Source organism: Lissotriton vulgaris, unplaced genomic scaffold, assembly GCF_964263255.1.
Source record: "Lissotriton vulgaris unplaced genomic scaffold, aLisVul1.2 SCAFFOLD_1414, whole genome shotgun sequence".
Lineage (NCBI taxonomy): Eukaryota > Metazoa > Chordata > Amphibia > Caudata > Salamandridae > Lissotriton > Lissotriton vulgaris.
Genome location: NW_028253217.1, coordinates 323,493 through 345,150, shown reverse-complemented (window position 1 = coordinate 345,150; position 21,658 = coordinate 323,493). Strand labels below are relative to the sequence as shown.

The window sequence follows — 21,658 nt, the reverse complement described above, 5'->3', positions numbered from 1 at the left end:
TTCAATCCACAGAAATGTGGTATGTTCCAAACTCTATGGGCATTTCTTCGTATTCCTCTGTTCTGACCATCCCTTTATGTTACTTTTTTTTTTGCTCAGCTTCCAGACTGCTTGTTCTTTTTGTTGTCATTCTAGCTTGAAAGGCATTACTCTTGCAAATGTTTAATCACAGCTGTTCTAATGAAGTTTGGGACACAGGAAACTTTGGGATAATTTCTGGCTAGTCTCCCTGGAGTTTGTGTCTTTTTTATTGGCCTTTGGAAGACAGCATGACGATGCTCTTTCTGCGAGCTTGGATCTCTTCCTAGCCACTTTTACATCATGTACAGGTGTCTATGTAGAGCGCCGGACTAACTAGGGGACCAACGGAGTGTTGACAGTCGGATGGGATTTTACTTTTGTTTCCCTTAAAGGTTGTGTGTGAAAACCAGTCTAAATCCTGTTGCAACCTGGTGTAAGGAGCATGGACATATATCCTTAGGCTCAGGACTTAATCCCAAAGAAACATTGCATGCAAGAGACCTCTGTTTAATCACAGCCTTCGATGATGCAGCACGGTCTTTTCGGAAGGCATACTCCTTACTACGACAATTCAATTGAAAATTCAGCAAACCTATTACTAGAATCATGTTGATGAACCAGACTGTTGTTCATACGGTCATAAAATTATTAATCTGGCTATTTTAAGTTAGTAATATATAATGTGATTCCCAGTTCCGTGACATTTATGATAGGAATATGCATTGTAAAATGGCAGAAATGTGTATTTTCGATTGATACTTCATCAGGACTACTTTCTACTTAACTGTTCCTGGAACTGCCTTGTGTCTAATCAAATATTGCTTCACAGATGTGGTAGTTTGCTTAGCAATTCTCTTTGAAGAATGCTTATTATTTCTGCATTTAATGAGGGTCCCTAAAAAGGTGTGCATCCGCCCCAAGATGTCTAAAGCCCAGCGGCTGAGTGGCGTCGCTAGATAAGTCTTGGCACCCGCATCAGGCTAATGACCGTTGATTTTTGATCTGCAGGGGGAGAGGCTGAGCCATGCTGTGGGCTGCGCTTTCGCTGCCTGCCTGGAACGCAAGCAGAAGCGGGAGAAGGAGTGCGGTGTAACCGCCTCTTTTGACGCCAGCCGGACCAGCTTTGCCCGCGAGGGCTCTTTTCGCGTGACGTCTGCCTCCCAGCAAGCAGAGCGGGAGGAGGTGATGCGGCAGCTGCAGGATAAGAAGAAGAGCAAAAACAAAGGTAAGGGGATATACCGTACTAGGACCTCGGTGGGATACTGAAAAGGTTGTTTTGTAATCTGGTGTTATAAACTGTCGCTAAAGGCTCTACTGACCAATATGTATGCCCTCCATCCATAGACCTGTCAGAACTTAATATCAGACATAAGCTCAATATCTAAGCAGCAAGGAGAGGCGAGAAGTTGGGATTACAGATATATCTGTTGTGAAGCATTTAGACTAGGAGCCTGATGTAGAGTTTATCTAATTGGTTATTGCGTCACCAATGTGACGGATCTTCTGTCCACCGTATTATATATGTCATAGAACATAACACATTATTTTTTTTGTTTTAATCTGTTTTTATCGCATTTATCATTACGGTTACTGAACTAGCAAATATAACAGAAGTAGTACAATCCATAACAACTCTGATGACAATTGTTACTGCTACATGGTGTAGGGAATTGAGTGACAAACCTGACTTCCCAGCTATTGTGCGCCACAAGCAGAGCTGCAGGTCTGCAATCAGCGGGAAGCGACCCATAACTTGATACTGGTCGCCGAAGGGAGGTTCACCTGTTAATGTTAATGGGGCACCTGTGTACTACTATTCTGCGCTAATGTTGGTGGGGGGGAGAACATAGCGCATTTTTAATATGGCGAACAAGATGTCCGTCATGTCTGCTACAGAGTAACCCGTTCCCCAAAGGCTAAATCAAGCACTGAGTCTATTGCCCGATTGCCCTGTTTTATGAGTGAAGCAAACTGACATGGTGGGTGGGGGGGGAGTTTAGCCAGGATGTGGGGGTAAAATATCCTGGGTTCAGTGGTGAGTTATGCCAGAGTGCTATGAGGGATGAATGACATTGTAACAATATTATGTGAAGGGCCAAAGCGTGAGCCGGAAGTGAATGAAATGTGAATTTGGACTCAAGATTGGCCAGTGGTAAAGGCTGGTGTGCAAGGAATAAGCTGAGCTGAACCGTGAGTTGACCAAGTTGGCTGGAAGTACTCAGTGGTCTACCTGATCAAAATGTATGTTGGGTGCCACAGAGGACATATGTGACTGGTTTTCCTCTGTGCTTTCAGTGTTTTCTTTTCATCGTTGGGAAATCTCATTTGAAAAGTCGTTCAATTGTTCTTTCAACACAGTATTTCTTTTTTTCAAATGTCACTGATCTCATGTCTGAGCAAACTTGTAGAGTCGGATTTACAAACTGCATTTTGTAGTACGTGAATAGTACAAGATTAGTACTACTCGCGTACTACAAAATGCTATTCACTAACCTATGTGCAGAGACCTTTGCTGCACCGGTCTATTCTGTGCAGGTGTATATGCCACTTGTGTGGAGATCTCAGTACATGTTGGAATCCTTTCAATAGTAAATGTGGAAGGAACCTGGGGAGTGGCTGGAAAATGAGTATTGGTTACTCCTAAACTGGTTGGGGATTCGGGGAGGGATACGGAGAAGTTTATGGAGGGACATACTAATGCAAACACCCACCCACAAAAGAGTAAGCCCATTGCTGTTCACAAACTACATTTCTAAAGTTACTATAGCCATAAAGGTCCCAAAACAGTATTAAATTTACTCCAGCTCAGTTTGGAAGTAAATTAAGTACCACACATGGCCAATAACAGGCACTGCAACTTACTCTGATAGAAAATGAGGGCCAGGACTTAAGACAACACATCATAGGAAATAATGCACATTTTTTCGACTTTTAAATTAAACATCATTGTTTTCTAGTATGAAAAGGTTAGATTAACTTGAAATTTATTTGTAATGCTTTTTATTAATTTAATAGTAACAACTGAGGAAAATACAAACAATCGCTATGCATAGTGTTTTTTCACTGATAGTGTATTTGAGAAGACAGCGATATCCTATGGAACAGGGTGGGGGAAGAAAGGGAAGGGTACAGGAAAACTATGGTTTGGGGACCGAAGTGGAGATGGTAGGCTGGCAAGACAAGGTGGTTGATTCGGAAGACTATGTAGAATCCTCTTGGGTGTGGCATGATGTAGCAGTCTGAAGAGAGGGTAATGTGGTGCAACGTACATCTTATAGATAGAGGGGGGCTATTTTTGTTGGGGTCCGAGTCTCTAAGCTACAGTGGGGCACTAGCAGGTGTCCAAAGAGTTTAGTTGGAAGCGGCAGTGGGTAGAGGCGGAGCCGGTTGTGTTCCAGAAGGGGGAGGGGAATGCAGCGCATTGCAGGCCTAGTGAGGAAAGCAGGGTTATGGTGGAGTCCTGTTTAACAACCTCTAGTTCCTTGATTATAAGCAGTAGGACTTCACCTTACATAGCAGCGCAGAATTATTGAAGTCTCCAACCTTTTCCCTGTGGAGTGCAGCAAAGTTAGCCATCGGTCAAGGTAGATTATTTTCGAAATTTATATTTACCTTTTTAAACAATTAACCTTTTAATAGAAACATCAAATTATTGTACACAACTATATAACACAACTTTAATTATATTTACTAATTAATTAAATAGTAAAATACTAGTGAGGATATATTTTTTTTAATGGTGATAAAAATTAGATTATTATATTAATATTTCATTTGATGAGTTAATGCTCTGTAACGTTTTATGTTATAAGCTATTGGTTAATAATTATTTGTCAGTCAGTCAAAAATCTTTATTTCGAGTTAAAATTATGAAAGACAGTTCTAAAAATACATAGAGGTGAACTATATAAAAAGTTTGAACATATTTTGACATAAAAATATCTTGTGTAATATCATGGTTAAAGCTCCTTGATAATTCATGATTATATATTAAATAGCTTAAAAGTGATAAAATACACTCCTACAAAGGCTGCCACCTTTATTTGTCATTATTTTTCATATTTATTTTACATTAAAGTATTTAATATATATATTTAATATTTGGTATACTGTATTATTTTTTCCTGTACTTTACCACAAGTAAGTACATTTTTTATTGTATATGATTAATTAAAGTCATGTACTTTACCACAAGGAAATCTCTGCCAACATGTGGAAATTAGTACTTTTCACTCATAATTCTGCCTTGCTATCTCCACCCCCTGATTTCAAGAGATGAAAACATTTAGGTCTGCACCTAGGTGTACATCTACACTCGTAAATGGTGAATAACAAAAAAGTGTTGTCTTGCACCTTGATGCAGGAGTATATTAATGTAGAAGTAAATCTACCTGTTTAAATGTATCTTTGTGTTTCAGGCCCTGCCTCATATAAAATTGCAGTTGCCCAAAAAAAATTGCCCCAGTCATACTTTGACATTCCAAATAAATGAAAGTAATTGTCATTACCAAAAGTATTATGGTGCTTTCTTACATCTCTGTACAGTTGGGGTTGCCACTGAATTGTACTGATGTGCAATTATATATTGTTTTTTAAGTGACCAAATTTGTGGGACATTAAAAATTGCACCATTTTCAAAAGTAGTTTGTTTGCTGTCCTGCTCATGGATTCTTGTGTGTGTTTGTGTTTTATAGCTGAAGCTGCAGCGGCGGCAGCAGCGGCAGCAGCTGTGGTTGCAGCAGAGACGGCATCGGTACCTATGCAAGGAGTCTCTACCCAGCCTGGAAATGTTTCCCCAACACAAAGTGCTACAACACCCGTGGACAAGAATGACGGCCGGTACCAGCACGCCATCCCTCGAAGGCATGCACCCATCGAGCAGCTGGTGAGGCAGGGTTCCTTTCGTGGCTTCCCAGCCCTGAGCCAGAAGAATTCTCCCTTTAAACGCCAGCTCTCTCTGCGCCTCAATGAGCTACCCTCCACCCTGCAGCGCAAAACAGACTTCCAAGTGAAGAACCCAGGTGAGGCTTCAAAACATGCATCTCTTAAAATGGTTCTATCTCTAACACTACAAGAAACATAACTACAGCTTGAAACGAATAGAGCTACAACAGGTCTCAATATGCATTAATTTCTAATTGCTGAGCTCGACTTTCTATGCCTTGATTAGAGATTGGTGATTTTCAGTGAGTGAGGTGAGCTTATTGTTTGGCCTAGAAAAATATAAAAAAGATGGTGATGTGCTTATGTCTATATTATGCATACTCTAGACAAGGTTTGCTATACCTAGGAGGAAAACAAATTGAGAGCATTGAGTCCGGCACTTGTCCAGGCTTGACAAGTCTAACATAGAGATTAACCATGTACAGTGGTAGATTTGTGTATAGGCTGGATTTAGTGTGTCTGATTTTTACTGTGGTAGGGTGAACTGACGGTCTCCAGGCTGGAGATCAATGTAGAAAGTTGTGGACTTGCTATATTTGGCCTGGAGATGGCTGGTGGTGGTTGACGGGAGCTTGAGCTGTGTATGTTGGAGACTGATAGCAGATTTAAAGATTAGCATGCTGTTAGGCCTGGATGTAAACTTCCGCTCTGCTCATCGATTTGTTCCCATTCTGTGCTCTGCGTAGCACGCAGAGTTCCGAAAAACTCAGCAGAGAGGCATTTTTTTCCTTGCTCGCCAATGTTAAGTTGGCAAGCGTGAGCGAGGTAAATCTTACTCCAGACCACCAACCAGCGAGATTTCTCAATACGGGTGGTCACAGATGGTCGCTACCACTCGCGCTGAGAAACCTTCTGTTTCCGCTGAGGAAGCTGCCGCTAAAGTAGAATATCTACTTGAGCTGCAGAAAGAAGCAGCGCCCTCTTGCACTGTGCATGGTGCTGTTGAAGTTGATTTTACAGAGCAGGACAAACACCCAGAACTAAAAATCAGTGCAACTAACATAACATAATGCACTCCGCAGCTTACGGAACTCCCCATATCATGGCAGAGTTTTTTGTTCACTAGAAGAGAGTTCCAGGTTGCGGAACTCCTCCCAGTCCTACACACTATTTCATGTTGGCGAAGTTTTATCAAGTATTTGTTCACTCGAGGGTTTCTTGGTGCTAGTAAGGAATGGAGTGTCACAGAGGATCAGATGAAAGTTAGGATTACAGATTAATGTGGGCTTTCAACGTCTTTCTTAGAGGTATGTATTCATGGGAATTTTGGAGTTTCAGAGGCACTGTTCCATCGAAGAGCCAGATAAGAGAAGGGGTCATTCGGATCTAGAGTTTTAGAATCACTGAATCCTAATCTGGTTAAGGTTTGAGGCTCGTGGTTCTATGACAGGTCCGATACGAGTGGGGGAATCAGTGAACTGAACAAAAAAGCAGATGACTTGGGAGACTTAACGATGGTCTATAGAAAGAATTTTCAGAAAAATTGAGAATAGGTATTCAAAGACCTCTAGCAGAAGGTGAAGACTGATAGATCAAGTCCCTGAGATGAAGATTGTGGCAGTCTCATGCTAAAGACGATGAATACAAGTTTTATCATTTCTAGATATACTGCAATATGGTTACTGAGTGTAAACTCAAGGAAAGCAGAAACTGCAGAGTGTCGACCCTCAAAGCTCAGGAGAATTATGTACAACATCTGCATCTGGAGGATCCATGGGGAAGCCATCAGGGGTTATCCTGGTGGTTAGATGACGTTCTGAGTCGATTTTACATGATAGGCCTGTAACATATGTGGAGGGCTGTAAGCCTGGTACTAAATTCAAAGGGCCCAAGTTAGGATATCCGCAAGTCCAAGCAGCCACCAGGCACCGCGACCTTCGTTTTGTCTTTGTAAAGTTAGGTATTTTAGGCACAAGTGAAAAATTGAAAGCCTTGAAAACGAATGAGGGGCACTAGAAACGTAACATAGTTACACTGCCCTTGAAGCTATGACACTAACTGATATACCACAAGTAGTTTATGTAATGCCTTGTAATTTTGTGCGCAGCATCCCGGGCCATTCCTGCTAGGCAGGGATTTGAACCATGATCATCTGCGAGGAATTGCACAGCATTAATTATCATTAATTACCCATCCATCAAACTCTAAATCTGGCCCTAAGTGTATTGCCTCATCCAGTGACAAAGCCGACTGTCATTTAAGGTGTAGTATGTGGTGTTTAGGGTTTGAGGATGGGGAGTGTTAAGAGTTAGTTACGTTTTCAGGCTCAGGAAAGGGTAGCTTCAAGTGGTAGTAAGTGGTTTTTAGAGTTCACACTGTGCAGTGTTCAGGGAGATGTCATATTTAGGTGTAGCAAGTGGATTTTAGGATTCAGAGAAGAGTAATTTTAAATGTCAGTATATTAGATACATTAATTTAAGATACAAAAAATTACATTTGAAGTAAATTACATGTGAAGTAAATTACATGTAATACCATTGTAATGTTAAAAAATAAATACGAAATCATATGTATATATATTATTTGAATTAATTTTTTGGAAAAAAACCTGTGACGTGAATGCACTCTTGATGTTCTCACCTTGATGTAATGACCCAGCATGTAAAAACTGACGAGGTAATGACTACCAGGACCTTGGGCAGGAATGTAGAGAGAGGAATAAGCTAAGAGGAGCCAATGAGCTTAACAAAGCCTCTATGTGCATGCTTCTCCAGCCCATAGACCATTTATCTAGGAATTAAAAAGAAAAAACACCATTCCCTCAAGGAGTGCCATGTTAAGGTATGTGTGGCGTTGATGATGGAAAGGGAACGGGGTGGAGGCTGGGACTGCAATAGAGCAACACTTTCCTGCCTGCTCCCATCGGTGCTGCTGTCAGGAGAAGAACTACAGTGGCTTGTGTGTGACCTCATGGCATTTGACTCAAGCTCCTGTTGTAACACGATCGCTTGAATTGATACAGAGCCACAGCTCACACATCTTGTTAAATAAATTATCACTGCTGCTTGGAGTGTGAGCACGCTTTCTGCTGAAGCATACAGGTTTGGCCAAATCAGTGGTTAATTTGTAAAAAAAAAAGAAATACGTGACAGGGCTTTCGTCCAGAGGCAGCTTGCACCAGCCCGTTCCTCCTGTTTGCGCTGACTAAAACTGAACCAACTACTAATTATGAAAGTGGGGAGAGAATGTGGAGGTAATGGCCAGAGCTGCCGGAACCAGGTTTTAAGTCTCGGCGTCGGCTCAACATCCTGTGATTCTGGGCAAATCACTTAATCTCCCCGTAAATGAATGTGTCCTTTACTGGTACTCATGAAAAGTGCTGGTGTTGGTTAATAAGTGCTGGTGCTGAGCACCAGAAACCATCGGCTGAAATTAAGCATTGGCCAAATTACAAACTGTACTCAGGTGAACCAAGGCAGAGCCACAGTTCCTCTATACAATACTCCTGAAAGCGCTTTTTTTGATTACATCACATCTGGCGACAGTTGTGCAGCCAAGTCAGACCTAAAAATGGATCTGTGAATGACATACTGTTCACAAATTAACTGCGTCAGCCACGGGTACATGCTGACTATTTGTAGCTCTTCCTGGGATGAAAGCTCGTTTCTGGTGTGAAAAGAGATGCAGTGCTACAAATGGAAAAATGTACTTGAGAAACTCAGCATGGCGACCTATTCAGTAGTTAGGCGGTTCACGAGGAGCAAAGTCTGTGACTGTCTGCTCATGCTCTGTTAGTACATATACACTTTGCATTGGCGACAAAGAGAAAAAAATCAAACAGTAAGGCTCTTGCGGCCTAGCCTTGTTATCACAATTTGCATTGCATTTTCCGATAACTTAGGAAGTTAAAAGTACCAGCTTCAAACATCTAGGAATGGCTAGCAAGTCCAGAGTACAATATTGGTCGGAAAGCTGGGGAGGTTAATGCTTTTGCAGCGGCAGTCTGTGTGGAATTTGCTGGTCTCAGGGTTGAATCATTTAATTAGGCAAGAGTGATAATACAGAGCACCATGTATGTCCTGAATGTCACAGGTCTGTAACCTAATAAGAAAGCTCAGTGAGTTGTCTTTCGAAGAGAGCTTGGGAAAGTAAAATACTTGCATATCTTGGTTAATCTCTTGGCCAATTTATGAAGTGAATCGCAGAGAATGCACAGTTTCCCCTGATGGCCTGTTGAGTCAGGGGGTAAGTTGTGACAATGTCCAGCTGTAGACCTATTGAATACCAACATCTGCTCCCAAACAGGACAGTCTGACAAATGGAAGCCCTGATTGTCCAGGAAGTTAGGCCTTTGGGGCAAGGCATGCTGGTAGCGGGATTAAAAGCCCCTAACCCTTCCAAAGACTGAGTCAGCAAGGCACAGTACACACTGAAAGACGTGGGATTAGCTACGGCACTCACATCTGCCTTCATATGCTGCACCAGTGTGCAGTCTGGGTGATTGCGCAGGGCAGAAGCCTTGTTCTTGCACAAGAATATTTGCCAAAACTAGATTCTGCACAGTTGTCACACTAGGCCAGCACTGTATGGATAGGAGATAGCACTGAATGGTACAAAATGAAATGTACAAAGGGGGATGGAATAATCAATTAGAGTGGTTTTCTTCTCAAGTGTGGTGACTGGCTACTGGTTTAGTTGTCAAGTTCCTGACTGTAAAACCAGGAAACCAGACGAATCCAAAAAGTATGGAATCTTGCTGTAAATATTAAATCCATAGTTCAGTCTGTCAAATAAAAGGGTGCTTAGGGCTGGTGTAAAAATCGAATGCTGCTCCAAAGTGGAAATATATACTTCAGTCAATAAATCCTAGTTGTTGGTGCACAAGGCCAAAGCTATGGGGATAATTTGTCTGCAAAGGCTAAAATAGTCCATGACTCCTAAGACCTTGTCTCACTATCATTCTCTTTTCCAGTGCCCGAAATGGAGTCGACTGGCTGCCATGACAACGACGGCATCAATGCGCTCTGCACTCAGATCAACACCTCTTTCACCAGGCCCTCGGATGATCCGTTTGCCACCAGCTCCACCTCTAATGGCACCATGACACCAACCATGTCCTCCCCCGCAGCACAGGGTAAGTATGCGAGCTGACAGCACATTCTTATTGCAATAGCGAGATCATCCTGCCTCGAGTGCCCAGTAAGGGTTAGTGTGCCTGAGAACATTAACTAGATAGGACATTTTGAAAGGGCTAGTCTAGCCAATTCCGTGATTGAAATTCTAACTTTTTACATTTTTTGCAGCGTTGACATAATTATTATTGATTTTTTTTTGTTTTACAGTTTGAAATTACTGTATGATAGAGTTTTGCTTTTAGTATGGAAGTGTTTTATATTTTTCTTACCCAATAGCTCAGTTCTTTCCTTGGTTCCTGCTTTAATGTTGTGTTTTGGTTATGAGCGCACTAGGAGAGTTGAGACTATATTAGAACATTGGAATGTTGGGAACTCCTTTTGAAGACCATGGAGTGTGCCGGGCTTATAATGGCTGGTATAAGCCTGGAGCTCCAACATTCCAATGATGTCCTTAGCAGCTGTTGCTAAAACAAAGGCCTCTCGGCCGGAGAAGATTGAAATTCCCTCAGGTTTTATGAGGCCTTTGTTTTATTTGTTGGATCATTCTGCCCTCTAGTGGTAGAATTTTCTAATAGCCTTCTAGCCCTCTGTATGGGGGCTATACTGGCATTGTTCCCCTGTTAAAGGCCCTCACATATGCTGAAGCACGCCTTTAATGGCTGGTATAGGCCGCTACAGCGGGATATAAGGCTATATTACTACTATAGTAGGGACATAATGTCACAGTAGGAATATAAGGAGGGCTATGACCTCACAGCAAACATCTAAGTAAAATGTTGTCTGTGACTCTTCAGCGAGCGGTTTAGGCTGTCACATCATAGTAGGAATCGGAGAGCAGCTGGGGAGTTGAGGCTATGACATTACAGTGAAATGTTAGGGAAGCTTAAGAGTTCAGGTTCTGAAGTCACCGCAGGGGTCTAATTATAGCATCTTCACCATTACTATAAATATCTCTCCATTGTCCTCCCTCCTTCCAGCTCTCTACCTATTATATTCCTGTCTCGTTCACACTCATTTTCTATCGATTGAGCTATCTCTCTCTCTCTCTCTCTCTCTCTCAGTCTTTCTCTATTTCTGTCCATATATAGATAGCGCCTCTGTAGTTATCTTAAGGTCAGACTTTCCATTGAAAATGCATTTTTTAATTTGCTAATATTTGGTGGTGTTCGACAAATCTGCATGAAACTCCTCTTATAATAACAGATTTTCGTGTATGGGGCTGCTTGCTTCATTACTCACCAGGCATATCCATAAAGTAAACTGTAACTGCAAACTACTGTAGACTAATCATCCAGGGAATGCACCAAGCTTTTTGAGACACGAAAAGCAGCTTTCCCTCGAAAACTGTGAATAAGCGCAGGGAAGAAAGTAGGTAAATCAGTGCAGGAAAGGAAAGGCAGAACATAAGGGAAAAAAAAGAGCAGAAATGAAGAAAAGAGAAAAAAACATCTAGGAAGGAAAGTAAACAACAGTAGGAAATCAGGGGATGCAAAAAAACAACTACAACGAAAGGGCAAGCAACACTGAAAGTAGGGGGTAAAGGACTATAAAAGGTGGACAAGTGCTCGCAACAATCTGTAAGCAACAATGACGTTGAAGCATTGACGATGGGAGAAGCAAGAAGAATAAAATTACTTTAAAATGAGCACGAGCAGCATAAAGACACTAATGAAGCTATTAATCAGTACTTGGTCTATGCTCCATCGAATGGACAAACACAGGAAGAGAAAGTGAAACTGGCACATGCAGACCGATGAGAATCAAGCTAAGGAGAGTGACGATGTAGCCAACCAGAGAGAAGTAATGTGGGGCTCTAAGGAATTTAACATTTTATTTTTTCCGCTAACAAAATATCTCGCAGGCAGCAGCCCACTCAGGTAAAACCCCAAAACGGCTGAACGAAATTTCACCAAACCTAGGAATTGCACCAAACTTAGAATGGGCTTAGCCTTGATTCTATCTTACTCCTCTTTCTTCCACCACCCTACATTTCATGCCTCTTTATCTTCCGGTTGCAAGTTTTTTCATCCCTGCGTTCAAAGTATTCTCCTATATTTCTCTTCCTCCTCTCTCCCTTGTCTGCCCTTCTTTCTCTTGCTCTGGGTCAAAAGTCTGATGTTGAAAAATAGGTCTGGTCCCAAAAATGAGTTAACTGTTCCCCTCGCCTGCATTGACAGGCACTGGTAGTGCAGTCTTAGATATGGGCACACCTTACTTGCTTTGTTAGTAGGACGAGGAAGGGAGAATTTACATTAGTGAAGAATACCAGTCGATAATCGGACCTGAATAACGGTTCCACTTTTGTACCGTCTTTGTCTTGTATTCAGGAGCCTCAAAATGAATTTGAGGTTGGCGCCCCCATGTGGACAGATTTGAAAGAAACTGTCGAAAACATTTCGATTATGAAGCTGTTCTGTGTAGGTCAGTTTTAGATCTTTGGAGCAGCCCACATTCGACTAGCTGAAAGCGTCCACATCAGCCATTTTTTTTCCGCACGCACGCACGTACGTGTAGGCAGGTCATGCTCCCGGTGAAAGTGAAGCTACAATTAGCGAGTTCAAAGAAAACACTGGAGGTGCGCATGACGTGAAAGCAAATCACTGCTTGACATTGGAATGTATAGCAGAATTTATTTATATAGCACTTCAGGGGTTTAAGTGGAATACAAAAACTGGGGTCTCTCAGAGGGGCGTAGTCGATATAATTAAGGGCGGGGCTTAAACATACACAAGCTAAAAATCTGTGCTTACCATAGTGCACCGCCTAACTGGTATTTTCCTGCTTCTGTCATTGCAACCATATATATAATACAACAGGTAACATTGCACCTACAACAAGCCAGGACTATTGGCTTTGCCAATGGTTGTTAGTTGCATAAGACAAATAAGCAACAGCTACGGCTTCCTTGTATAGAACATTGAAAATGCTTCAGTTCTAAAATAGTGAGACTGAAAGAACTTTAACGAGCCTCTTTGAAGTATCATCAGAGGCAGTGAGGGGTGGTACTGCTGCAGAGTCAAGATTTTTTTTTCACACTGAGGATGAGGGCAAAAATGGAGAGCCCGAAAGGGACCTGTCTCAGCACCTGCTTTTAAAACTGCTGGTGCTCGGCAGGACCCTACTCACTTAAAGCTCTGTAGCACTTACTACCCCATGTGAGGCTCTAAAGGACTTGCCTACATAACAGCAAGCAACGCCATGCGGGGAGTGTGGTTGGAAAGGTTTTTTTAAATTTTATCGTAAGCCCCCCAACCCCTTCTCAAAAGGTGTGGTTATCGTTATCCGGAAGGCAGCGCTTTGCAGTGTGGTGAATGAAGAAACATGAACACCACTGTTTATTGTTTTCAATAAGATGACAGTTGTATTCAAATTGACTTTACTATATAATACTCCGGCGAACCGAGCTTACCTGGCTAATTAATGTCTGCCTTCAGCTAATGCAGTCGCTCAGTCGGTGAATGTGCTTGCACCAAAGTAATCTGCAGTTCATTCGTTTGAATCCTGCGGAGCAGAGTCAGTCTTTTGAGTTCAGTAAAAAGAAAAAACCTTTATCTGCAGGTTGTTGAATGATGTACAAATTCCTCCATTTGCTTTGCAAAGCATTAAGTATACTAGAGTTTTGAGACCCTAGAATGTGGTTTCTGCTGAATTGTACTTCTATCACAAAATAAAAGAGAGGATGGAAGGCCACTGGAAGAAGACTGTAATGAAAGAGGTTTAATTTTTACCTGGAAAATAATTTTGCTATTGTATGTCCCTCAGAATATCCAGCCTCAAGATGTTTCACTTGTACATAAGTCTATGTGAATGCACGAGCCTGGACAAGTAGCAACTATCTTGGAGCGCATGTAGGTCCAGCCAGAGCTGCAAGTGTCATGGTGATTGTGTCGGCCCGGTATGGGCTATAACTGTCTTCGAGAACATATCAGAATGGTCAGGTCTGCAACCGCCTGGAAAATCCTATCTGCCCAGTCGGCACCCATTCCTCCGGTGAAATCAGCATACAGCTGAAGTGGGCTGCATCCATCTCGCGAGGTCGATCAGCATCGTGGCGGAAACGCCAGGGCCGTTAATTGAACCTGGGCTGAACCTCTGTGGCCACATGAGAAGAGACATCGGCTGTCTGTGCTCGACCTCTTTTGCAATTTTTAAGGACTGCCCCAGGACTCTGCTTGCGAGCAGAAGACAATGCTGCTGAATCTGGGCTACTCAAATGGAAAGACTCAGGCTTTCTTCGTATCCATTACACACCATCATGGGTAAAAACATGCAAACCCTTGAACTGGTTGCGCGTTTTACAGGAGTTGCACCATATTCCATACCTGAGCCTAATTTGTTCTCCATTATTGCTGAATCCGACAAACTGATCAAGGGTCTGCTGTGTTGGAGATCACTCGAGCGGGATCAGCTGGTGTAGTGCAACAAGGAAGAATCATGAACAGGAGGACTGCCTTGTATACGTGACTAAAATTTGTAGATTTTAGCAGTGCTGAAGTTCTGAAATTGCGTCCCCCCCCCACCCTATACCTGTTAATGCTCTCTCTCCCTACCCTAAGAGTCAAGCTCTAGCAGGCTTGTACTTGGCCCAGTTTGCAGAGCCATTGTAGGACAGACTCCTGGACACCAGAAGCAAATTACCTCAACTACCACAGTTGTGGGGCCAGCACCCCCTTCTCTGCTTTGCGGTCCCCTGAACATGGTCTGACCAGCCCCCACTCGTACAATTCGCCTGCCCCACATTTTTGCCTGAAAGGAATTGCATCTCAGTCTCTTCTCTGAAAAGTAAACCTCCTTGTAACCCGTTATGGCAAGCACAGACAAAGCCAATCTGTCTCATCTGCAGGCTTTGCCAATGCTTCTTGTCGATGCTATCGACCATTAACCAAAAGAAGCAAGCATTGGCAAAGCCAGTAGGTCTAGCCTATGGGAACTATTGGCTTTGCCAGTGTTTTGTTGCTATGCTGCACTGCAGCATGGATGCTTTGCAGTGTGGCTAAAACTAATTTAAAAAAGCGTTATGATGCAGCCAGGGCTGATGTGTCTATTTTTCATTTTAAAGTGCATTGGCGCTGGATGCACCATAGTCTTTTCTTTATTATTATTTTGGCATGCTGCACAGCAGCCACACTGGTATACAGCATGTCTACAAATCATTGCCAAAGTTGGAAAGGCTCATGCTGAACAGTGTGAGCTAAAGGCAATGGCAGTGCTAATAGTCTCAAAGGAGATTCTTGTTGGCCTTGCCAATGCTTGTTAGATCTCGGCACATCACCATGTGATTCTGAGCAAATCAAGTAATCTCCCCTTGCATGAAAAAAGGAATATGGCAAAAATCCTATTCCATAAACAAAGCAATTGTGCCCATGTCGTGTTTCTGTGAGAATGCATTTTGAAGAAGATAACATCTGTAGTCACCATAAAAGTTGATAACATCTGTTGTCACAATAAACATCAATTTCAAAGGAGAAAAATGGCTTCTTTGAAGTGTGTGTGGCACAGTAAAACAAATGGCAAGAAATTCAACAAGGAACAGGGATGAAGAAACAAGCATTTACAATGCAATAGGTCTCGCATTCGCAAGAGTTTAAGGTATTGGCATTGTAGACAATGCATTTTATTTATGTGTTTGTTTTTAAAACAGATAAATATAAAGCATTGTCATTTACAATGTCAATAGGTTAAACTCTCACAAATGCGAGACCTATTGCATTGCTTCCTGTTGCAGTGGATGAGACGGAGCAGACAGAAAGGAGGAGGAGTCCGCTGTAGTGAGCTGTGCTGATTTAAAGAAAAGCGCGACTCGCTGAAGTCAATTTTTGCAATATTGGAAGATTTTGATAAGCATTGCAGCATGCCGCCTGTGTGGGGTTTCTCAGTAATAACATACAATTTTGAAAAGATAGACTTCGGCTAGCCACGCCTTCCTTTTCTTCGTTGCGGCTCGCCGAAGTCTATTTCTTCAGTATTGTACATGAGCACCAGTTGCGTTACAGACACACATTCATCCATGAGCAGTAGACTGACCCAAAACCCTTTATAAGTACTGGTACTGTGTATAATCAGTCTTTCAACAATAGACACCTAAAGCTTTGTGTATTCAAGACCAGATAATTGTACCGGAGCAAGGGGTATTAGTTTCTCGTCCCGTTCCTTGCTCCTCTCAATGTATGCGGACGACATTACGCTCTACGTCCGCCATCCCCAAGAGAACCTCAGTCCTCTTGTCTGCGAGATCATTCAGTTTGGTGGGCTGTCATGCATCCAGGTAAACTGGAGCAAGTCGGTCCTTTTGCCACTGACTGGCGCCACTGTGCCATTCTCACTTGACTTTCCATTCGTATGGGCCTCCGGCCCCATGCGCTATCTGGGCATCTGGCTCAGTAGGGATCTGGATGAACTGTACAGATCGAACTTTGGTTGTGCAGTAGACTGGCGAGAATCCAAGATCCTACGGTGGAGCCGGCTCCTACTGTCATTGGCGGGCCGCATTGCAATCGCCAGAATGGTTGTCCTTCCAAAATTCCTCTACTTGTTTTTAAATATCCCCATCCCCCTCACCGCTCATTTTTTCCGCAAATTACACTCCCTAATTATTTCATTGGTCTGGGCGGGTAAACAACCAAGAGTAGCTTACGATATCCTTACCCTACCCATGTCTGCCGGCATAATGGGCGCGCCTGACTTCAAGCTGTATGCCCTGTGCGCTCAGGCCAGTTTCCTTCATTTTTGGATCCACCCCTCCCCTTATCAGCCTCACGTCACCGTTGAGACGGATGTAGCTTCTCCCTGGCCTCTGTCCACAGCTTTGTTTGCGCCCGCGGTGCGCCCTCGGGCCGAGGTCGACACGGTCAGGACGCTTCGTTGGGCCTAGTCTGGTCAGCGTCGGCTGTCCGGCATACCCTTGCTCTCTGCTAACTCCGTGCCCATAGTTAACCCTCCGGATTTTCCTTCACTTCAGGCCTCCAGTATGTCCAGGAGTGCAGCGCGCTTGGGCCTGACGACGGTGGCGGATCTCTACCCGGAGAACACCTTCTTTACGCTCCCTGACGCATCGGGTCCACAGGACACGCTCTTATTTTACCAGCTGTGTGCCACGTGCTTGAAGCTGCACTCCACTTTCCCTCAACCCCCAGCCAACATGCTGGCTCTGGATCTCATTTATACCTCCTCGTCCCCACACAAATTAGTCACCAAACTATATGCCCTCACTCTAGTGTCCGCCCCCTTCTCCTCTGATCGTGCTCTGGAGGCACGGGGTACTGATCTTTTCCGCCGACATCTCGCCAGCTGACTGACTCTATTGTTGCAATCAGACGAAGAAGCTGTCACTAAACTACCGGCTTTGTTTGATCCATTTCAAGTACTTGCATAGGCTTTACCGTACCCCGGTGCAGCTTCACAGGCTCCGGCTCACTCCCGGAGATAATTGTGTGCGTTGTGCCCAAGGGTCTCCGAGTTTTAGCGGGCGGTGTGTTCTGCCATTTCTGACATTACCTTTTCGATAGTGCACCCCGATCCTCCTCTATGCCTTCTCAGGTTTGTCAAGTTCTGCCCTGACGCCTCCCGCCGCCTGATCGCGATGCTGCTGGTCCTTGCTAGGCGTAGGGTGGCCATGTGTTGGGGTCGCAGGCTGGCTCCCAAGGTTGAGAGTTGGCTGGAGGACGCCTCTCTGTGCCAGACTCTCCTGGCGGAGTTCTGGGATTTTATGCCTGCTAGGTCCCGACCTGTTGACATCTGGGGCCCTTTGATTACCTACCTTCTTTCCCGTTCTCACCCTAGTGGTGCTGCCTCTCCCTCGCTCGTCGCCGGCCTTGAATCCGCGGTGGCCGCCGGTGCTGGTCAGTGACTGCCTTTCCCCCCTGCAATGTGCGCTTCCGCCCCTTTCTCCTTAGCCCTTCATTTCCGACAACGCTCTATCTGTGTTTTTCCATCAGGAAGGGACCTTGTTGTGATGGAGTTGTGACATTCTCTTCATGTTTATTTACTGGGTTAACAGTCGACACCCATGTATAATGGAGAGCTTGACCTGCTTTCTGTTTTGTATATTGTACTGCGCTATTGTACGATGTACTGTGTCTGCCTTGACTTTTCTCAATAAAGGTTTTTGAAAACAAAAACAACAAAAAATTGTACCGGAGCAGGGCTAGCTGCTCCATTAAGAGCAAGCAGTCCGCTATGACATTGTCCAACCTTGCCACAGTGGGTATTGGAACACAGACCACTTGATAATGGATTGATGACCTATGACTGATTATACTTTAACTTCTATTATAGGTTTTGAACACTTTATTATTAAAAATTACCCATTTTGGAAAAAGCAGTGTTTGTTAATCGATAAGTTTCATGTGTCCATATAGAGGGAGATGTTTGAGTGACGCTAGACTGAAATGAATGTATCATGGTCTGCAGCATATGTTATACAGTGTTCTTTCTTTTCTTCTAGGGGCAGCAGCATATGGAGATCACAGCATGACGCCGTCAGGTAGCGCCACCTTCCAACCAGGACACAGACGGACGCCCTCCGAGGCAGAGCGATGGCTGGAGGAAGTAGCCAAATCAGCAAAGGCGCAGCAACAGCAACAACAGCCTCAACCACAGCCGATGCTTCTTATGCCCATGTCCATCCCCACCACCGTGCAGTCCTTCCCTATGGCCTATGATGCTGCTCCGACACCTGCCAGTATGTATATGGCACAACACATGCAGCCTGCGTACATGCCTATGGCCACCTACAACCCTACCATGGCCAGCAGCATGTCCTATCCCACTCCAAGTGTTCCTGTGGTGGGCATCACACCCTCCCAAATGGTGGCCAATGTGTTCTGCACTGCCACTCAAATGCAGTCATCAAACTTGGCAAGCAAGAGCAGTCCTTACCCTCAGGGCTTAGTGCACAATCCACCTGTCTCGACGCCAGGCAGTCAATATTCAAGCCCCATGCAGCAATCCAACAGCACAGCCAGGCCGCGAGCGAATGGCACTGCCAATGGCACATCATGGCCGCCGGATCCCAACCAGCTGAAGGGACCCTCCACCATGCAAGAGGTCGACCAGTTCGAAGCACAGTGGGCAGCTTTGGAGTCCAGGTCCCAGAGGGCAGCAAACCCCTTTTCCAATGACTTACAGAAAACCTTTGAAATTGAACTATAATGGGGGCAGGTTCCCCTTTATTCCCCTCCCCCCACATCCCATTCCTGACATTGACAGTCTCAGTGGATCTTGTGGACTTTGTTTTTGATGTGGGACCTGATATTTATGACTTTCCCTGCAGAGGACCACAGGTATTTAAAGACACACCAGACGGCCAGAATGAAATTGAAAAGCTGAAGCAGAACAGCTGGTGGCAATGAAATACGCTGCACCAAAAAAAGTAGAGGTAGTATTGGCTACCATGTTTCCATATCCAGTAATCATGCAGACTCCAAGGTATTGATCTGATAGCACCAATCTGAGACGGCCTGAAAAATAAAGGGAGCTTGATTGCTGCGCAGGGCCGGCGATGCTGGCTGTCGGATGCAGAATGGTCATGACTGCTGAGAGGACTTTCCGGTGTACGGACACAGAGTTCTGAAATGGCAGCAACTTGAAAATGATGACCCAGAAAGCTTGAAGCATCTGCAGAAGACCAGCAATTTATGTACCTTTTTGCCTGAGGGTGCAGGGTGGGGAGGATTCTGCAACTTCTGGTTTAGTGGTGGGAATTAAGAGGTCTACCTAGGAGTATAGAGACAGAAAGAGCTAGGGACCAACCAGGTTGGAATCTGGACATGCAACTGCCAAACTTGAAAAATAATTGTGGCCTCTTGGACAGTGATTTGATTGTACTAATCTATGTGCTTGATGGATGTAATCTCTTAGCAGTTTCTACTGCCACTGACAGCAGCCCGCTTAGCCGATGAGCCAATGGACGAGGGAACTCTTAAGGATTTTGGAGAGATCCTGATGGATATGTGAAGTACACATATCTGCACTTTCACCCCCCTTCCCAATAAGGACTTGTTATTGTGACAGTGTCTAGAAAACACAAACGGCAAGTGGCCTTCTTCTTTTATCAGAGGATCGGTTCACCTTGGATACCAGATGTAGTCCTTAAAATATTGTTTTTTGTTTTTTTGGTAAACTAGGCATTGAGAATGTGTAAACTCTCCTTCCAGCCACTCTTGAATTTGAGGCCACATTTCCACTACAAGTTAGGAAGGGTCATAAAGGCCTTGTAAAAGCATCGTCTTCATGTCGTGTTAATCATGAAATCCAGAAATTATAGACTGTGGCAGCCATCATTAACAGTTTTTTTGTAAAGCTTCAGCACATATGTGACAGAGGGCTTTCTGCATGCTTGGCTCCTTTTTACATTTAAAGAAGATGCCTCAAAGGCACCTCCTTTTCTGCACAAAAGCCCCAAATGATTTAAACAGGATGGTGATAGTACAGCTAGGGTTTGTATGCTTGTGGTTTGAGCTTTAAAGGTTAAACCTTCGTAGAAAAGGCCAGGACCCAACTCAGCCGAAGTACCTCGGCTACTGTGGACTGTGATGGAATCTTTCGGTGGTAACCTCTGGTGCAATTACATGATCTTTCATTTAAAGTATGTCCCCCATATTCCGCTGGTAGTTTCCACGCTTGCTGAGGTAGTTGGTGGTCTTGCTTAAGAACAAGCCAAAGTGTTTGGTTCTTATCCCACAAAACCTCCTGATCTCAGTCAGTAGCCAGTTTACGAGGGCAGTGTGCAACGAGAGCCAACTAGAGTATTTACTTTCTGGCATTCATGTTGTGCTTAAGGTCTGATCTGGCTGTGGGGTTCGCAGAATACTGGAATGGCATACACATAGGCTACAAGTTATGCCTACAAGATGAAGAATTTGACATTAAAGGGGAAAGGCAGCTCCAATTCTGCCTTTTAAAGTAATGAGAATAACTCGCAAAGACAGTGATCCACCTTTTCCTAGGGTACTTATGTTGCATTTTAAGCCTAAGCTGGGGTGTGTGTGTGTGTCACATTATCCAGAAGGTAATATATATATATATATATATATATATATATATATATATATATATATATATATATATATATATATATATATATATATATATATATATTTCTTAAATCCACATCTGCTTACGTTGACACTAAAGTGGTAGTCGTTATTGTGGATGTGATATTGTTCCTGTTGTATATTTCGACAATGATAATGTTCCCTCTCCATCTACCCCCTTCGGTACGTTTGTTAAGGTCGTGATTCTACATTTCAAGAGCCGGGAATGGTTGGAATGATGTCTCTGTGACGTCCGGGCTTGAAGTAAGCCTTCTGCCCTTGCATTGTTGTAACATAAGAGAGACTTGCAACCTTTACATTGCTTATGTATGAAAATCCTAGACGAGAATACCCCCTCACATCACAAGCGAGGTGAAGTTCACGTGGTGGCGGCAACAGCCATCATCTGTCTTTTAGCTGGATATGCAGTGAGTGTTACCCACGGTCCTGCCTTAAAAAGATTCCTTTGGTAAACTGTTTCGCTGATGCCTTTTGCAGGGTTTGTCGCTCTCTCGCTCTATTTCCTTTATGTCACAGCCTTATTATACTGCTGCAGCGTGCATTTCTCCTCATATGCTGGTGCTA

At 43.8% G+C, this 21,658-nt stretch overlaps 1 protein-coding gene across 2 annotated transcripts in view; it reads left to right on the top strand.

The window, feature by feature from the left end:
- Positions 1–21,037, top strand: part of LOC147661118 (numb-like protein) — a 255,441-nt gene extending 234,404 nt beyond the window's left edge. For both annotated transcript variants that reach the window (XM_086951320.1, XM_086951319.1), the window contains exons 7-10: positions 1,030–1,246; positions 4,716–5,042; positions 9,878–10,039; positions 18,484–21,037. In XM_086951320.1, the coding sequence (XP_086807446.1) occupies positions 1,030–1,246; positions 4,716–5,042; positions 9,878–10,039; positions 18,484–19,190 (1,413 nt within the window). In that variant the 3' untranslated portion in view covers positions 19,191–21,037. The remainder of the gene's footprint in view (positions 1–1,029; positions 1,247–4,715; positions 5,043–9,877; positions 10,040–18,483) is intronic.
- The last annotated feature ends 621 nt before the right edge of the window (positions 21,038–21,658 follow it).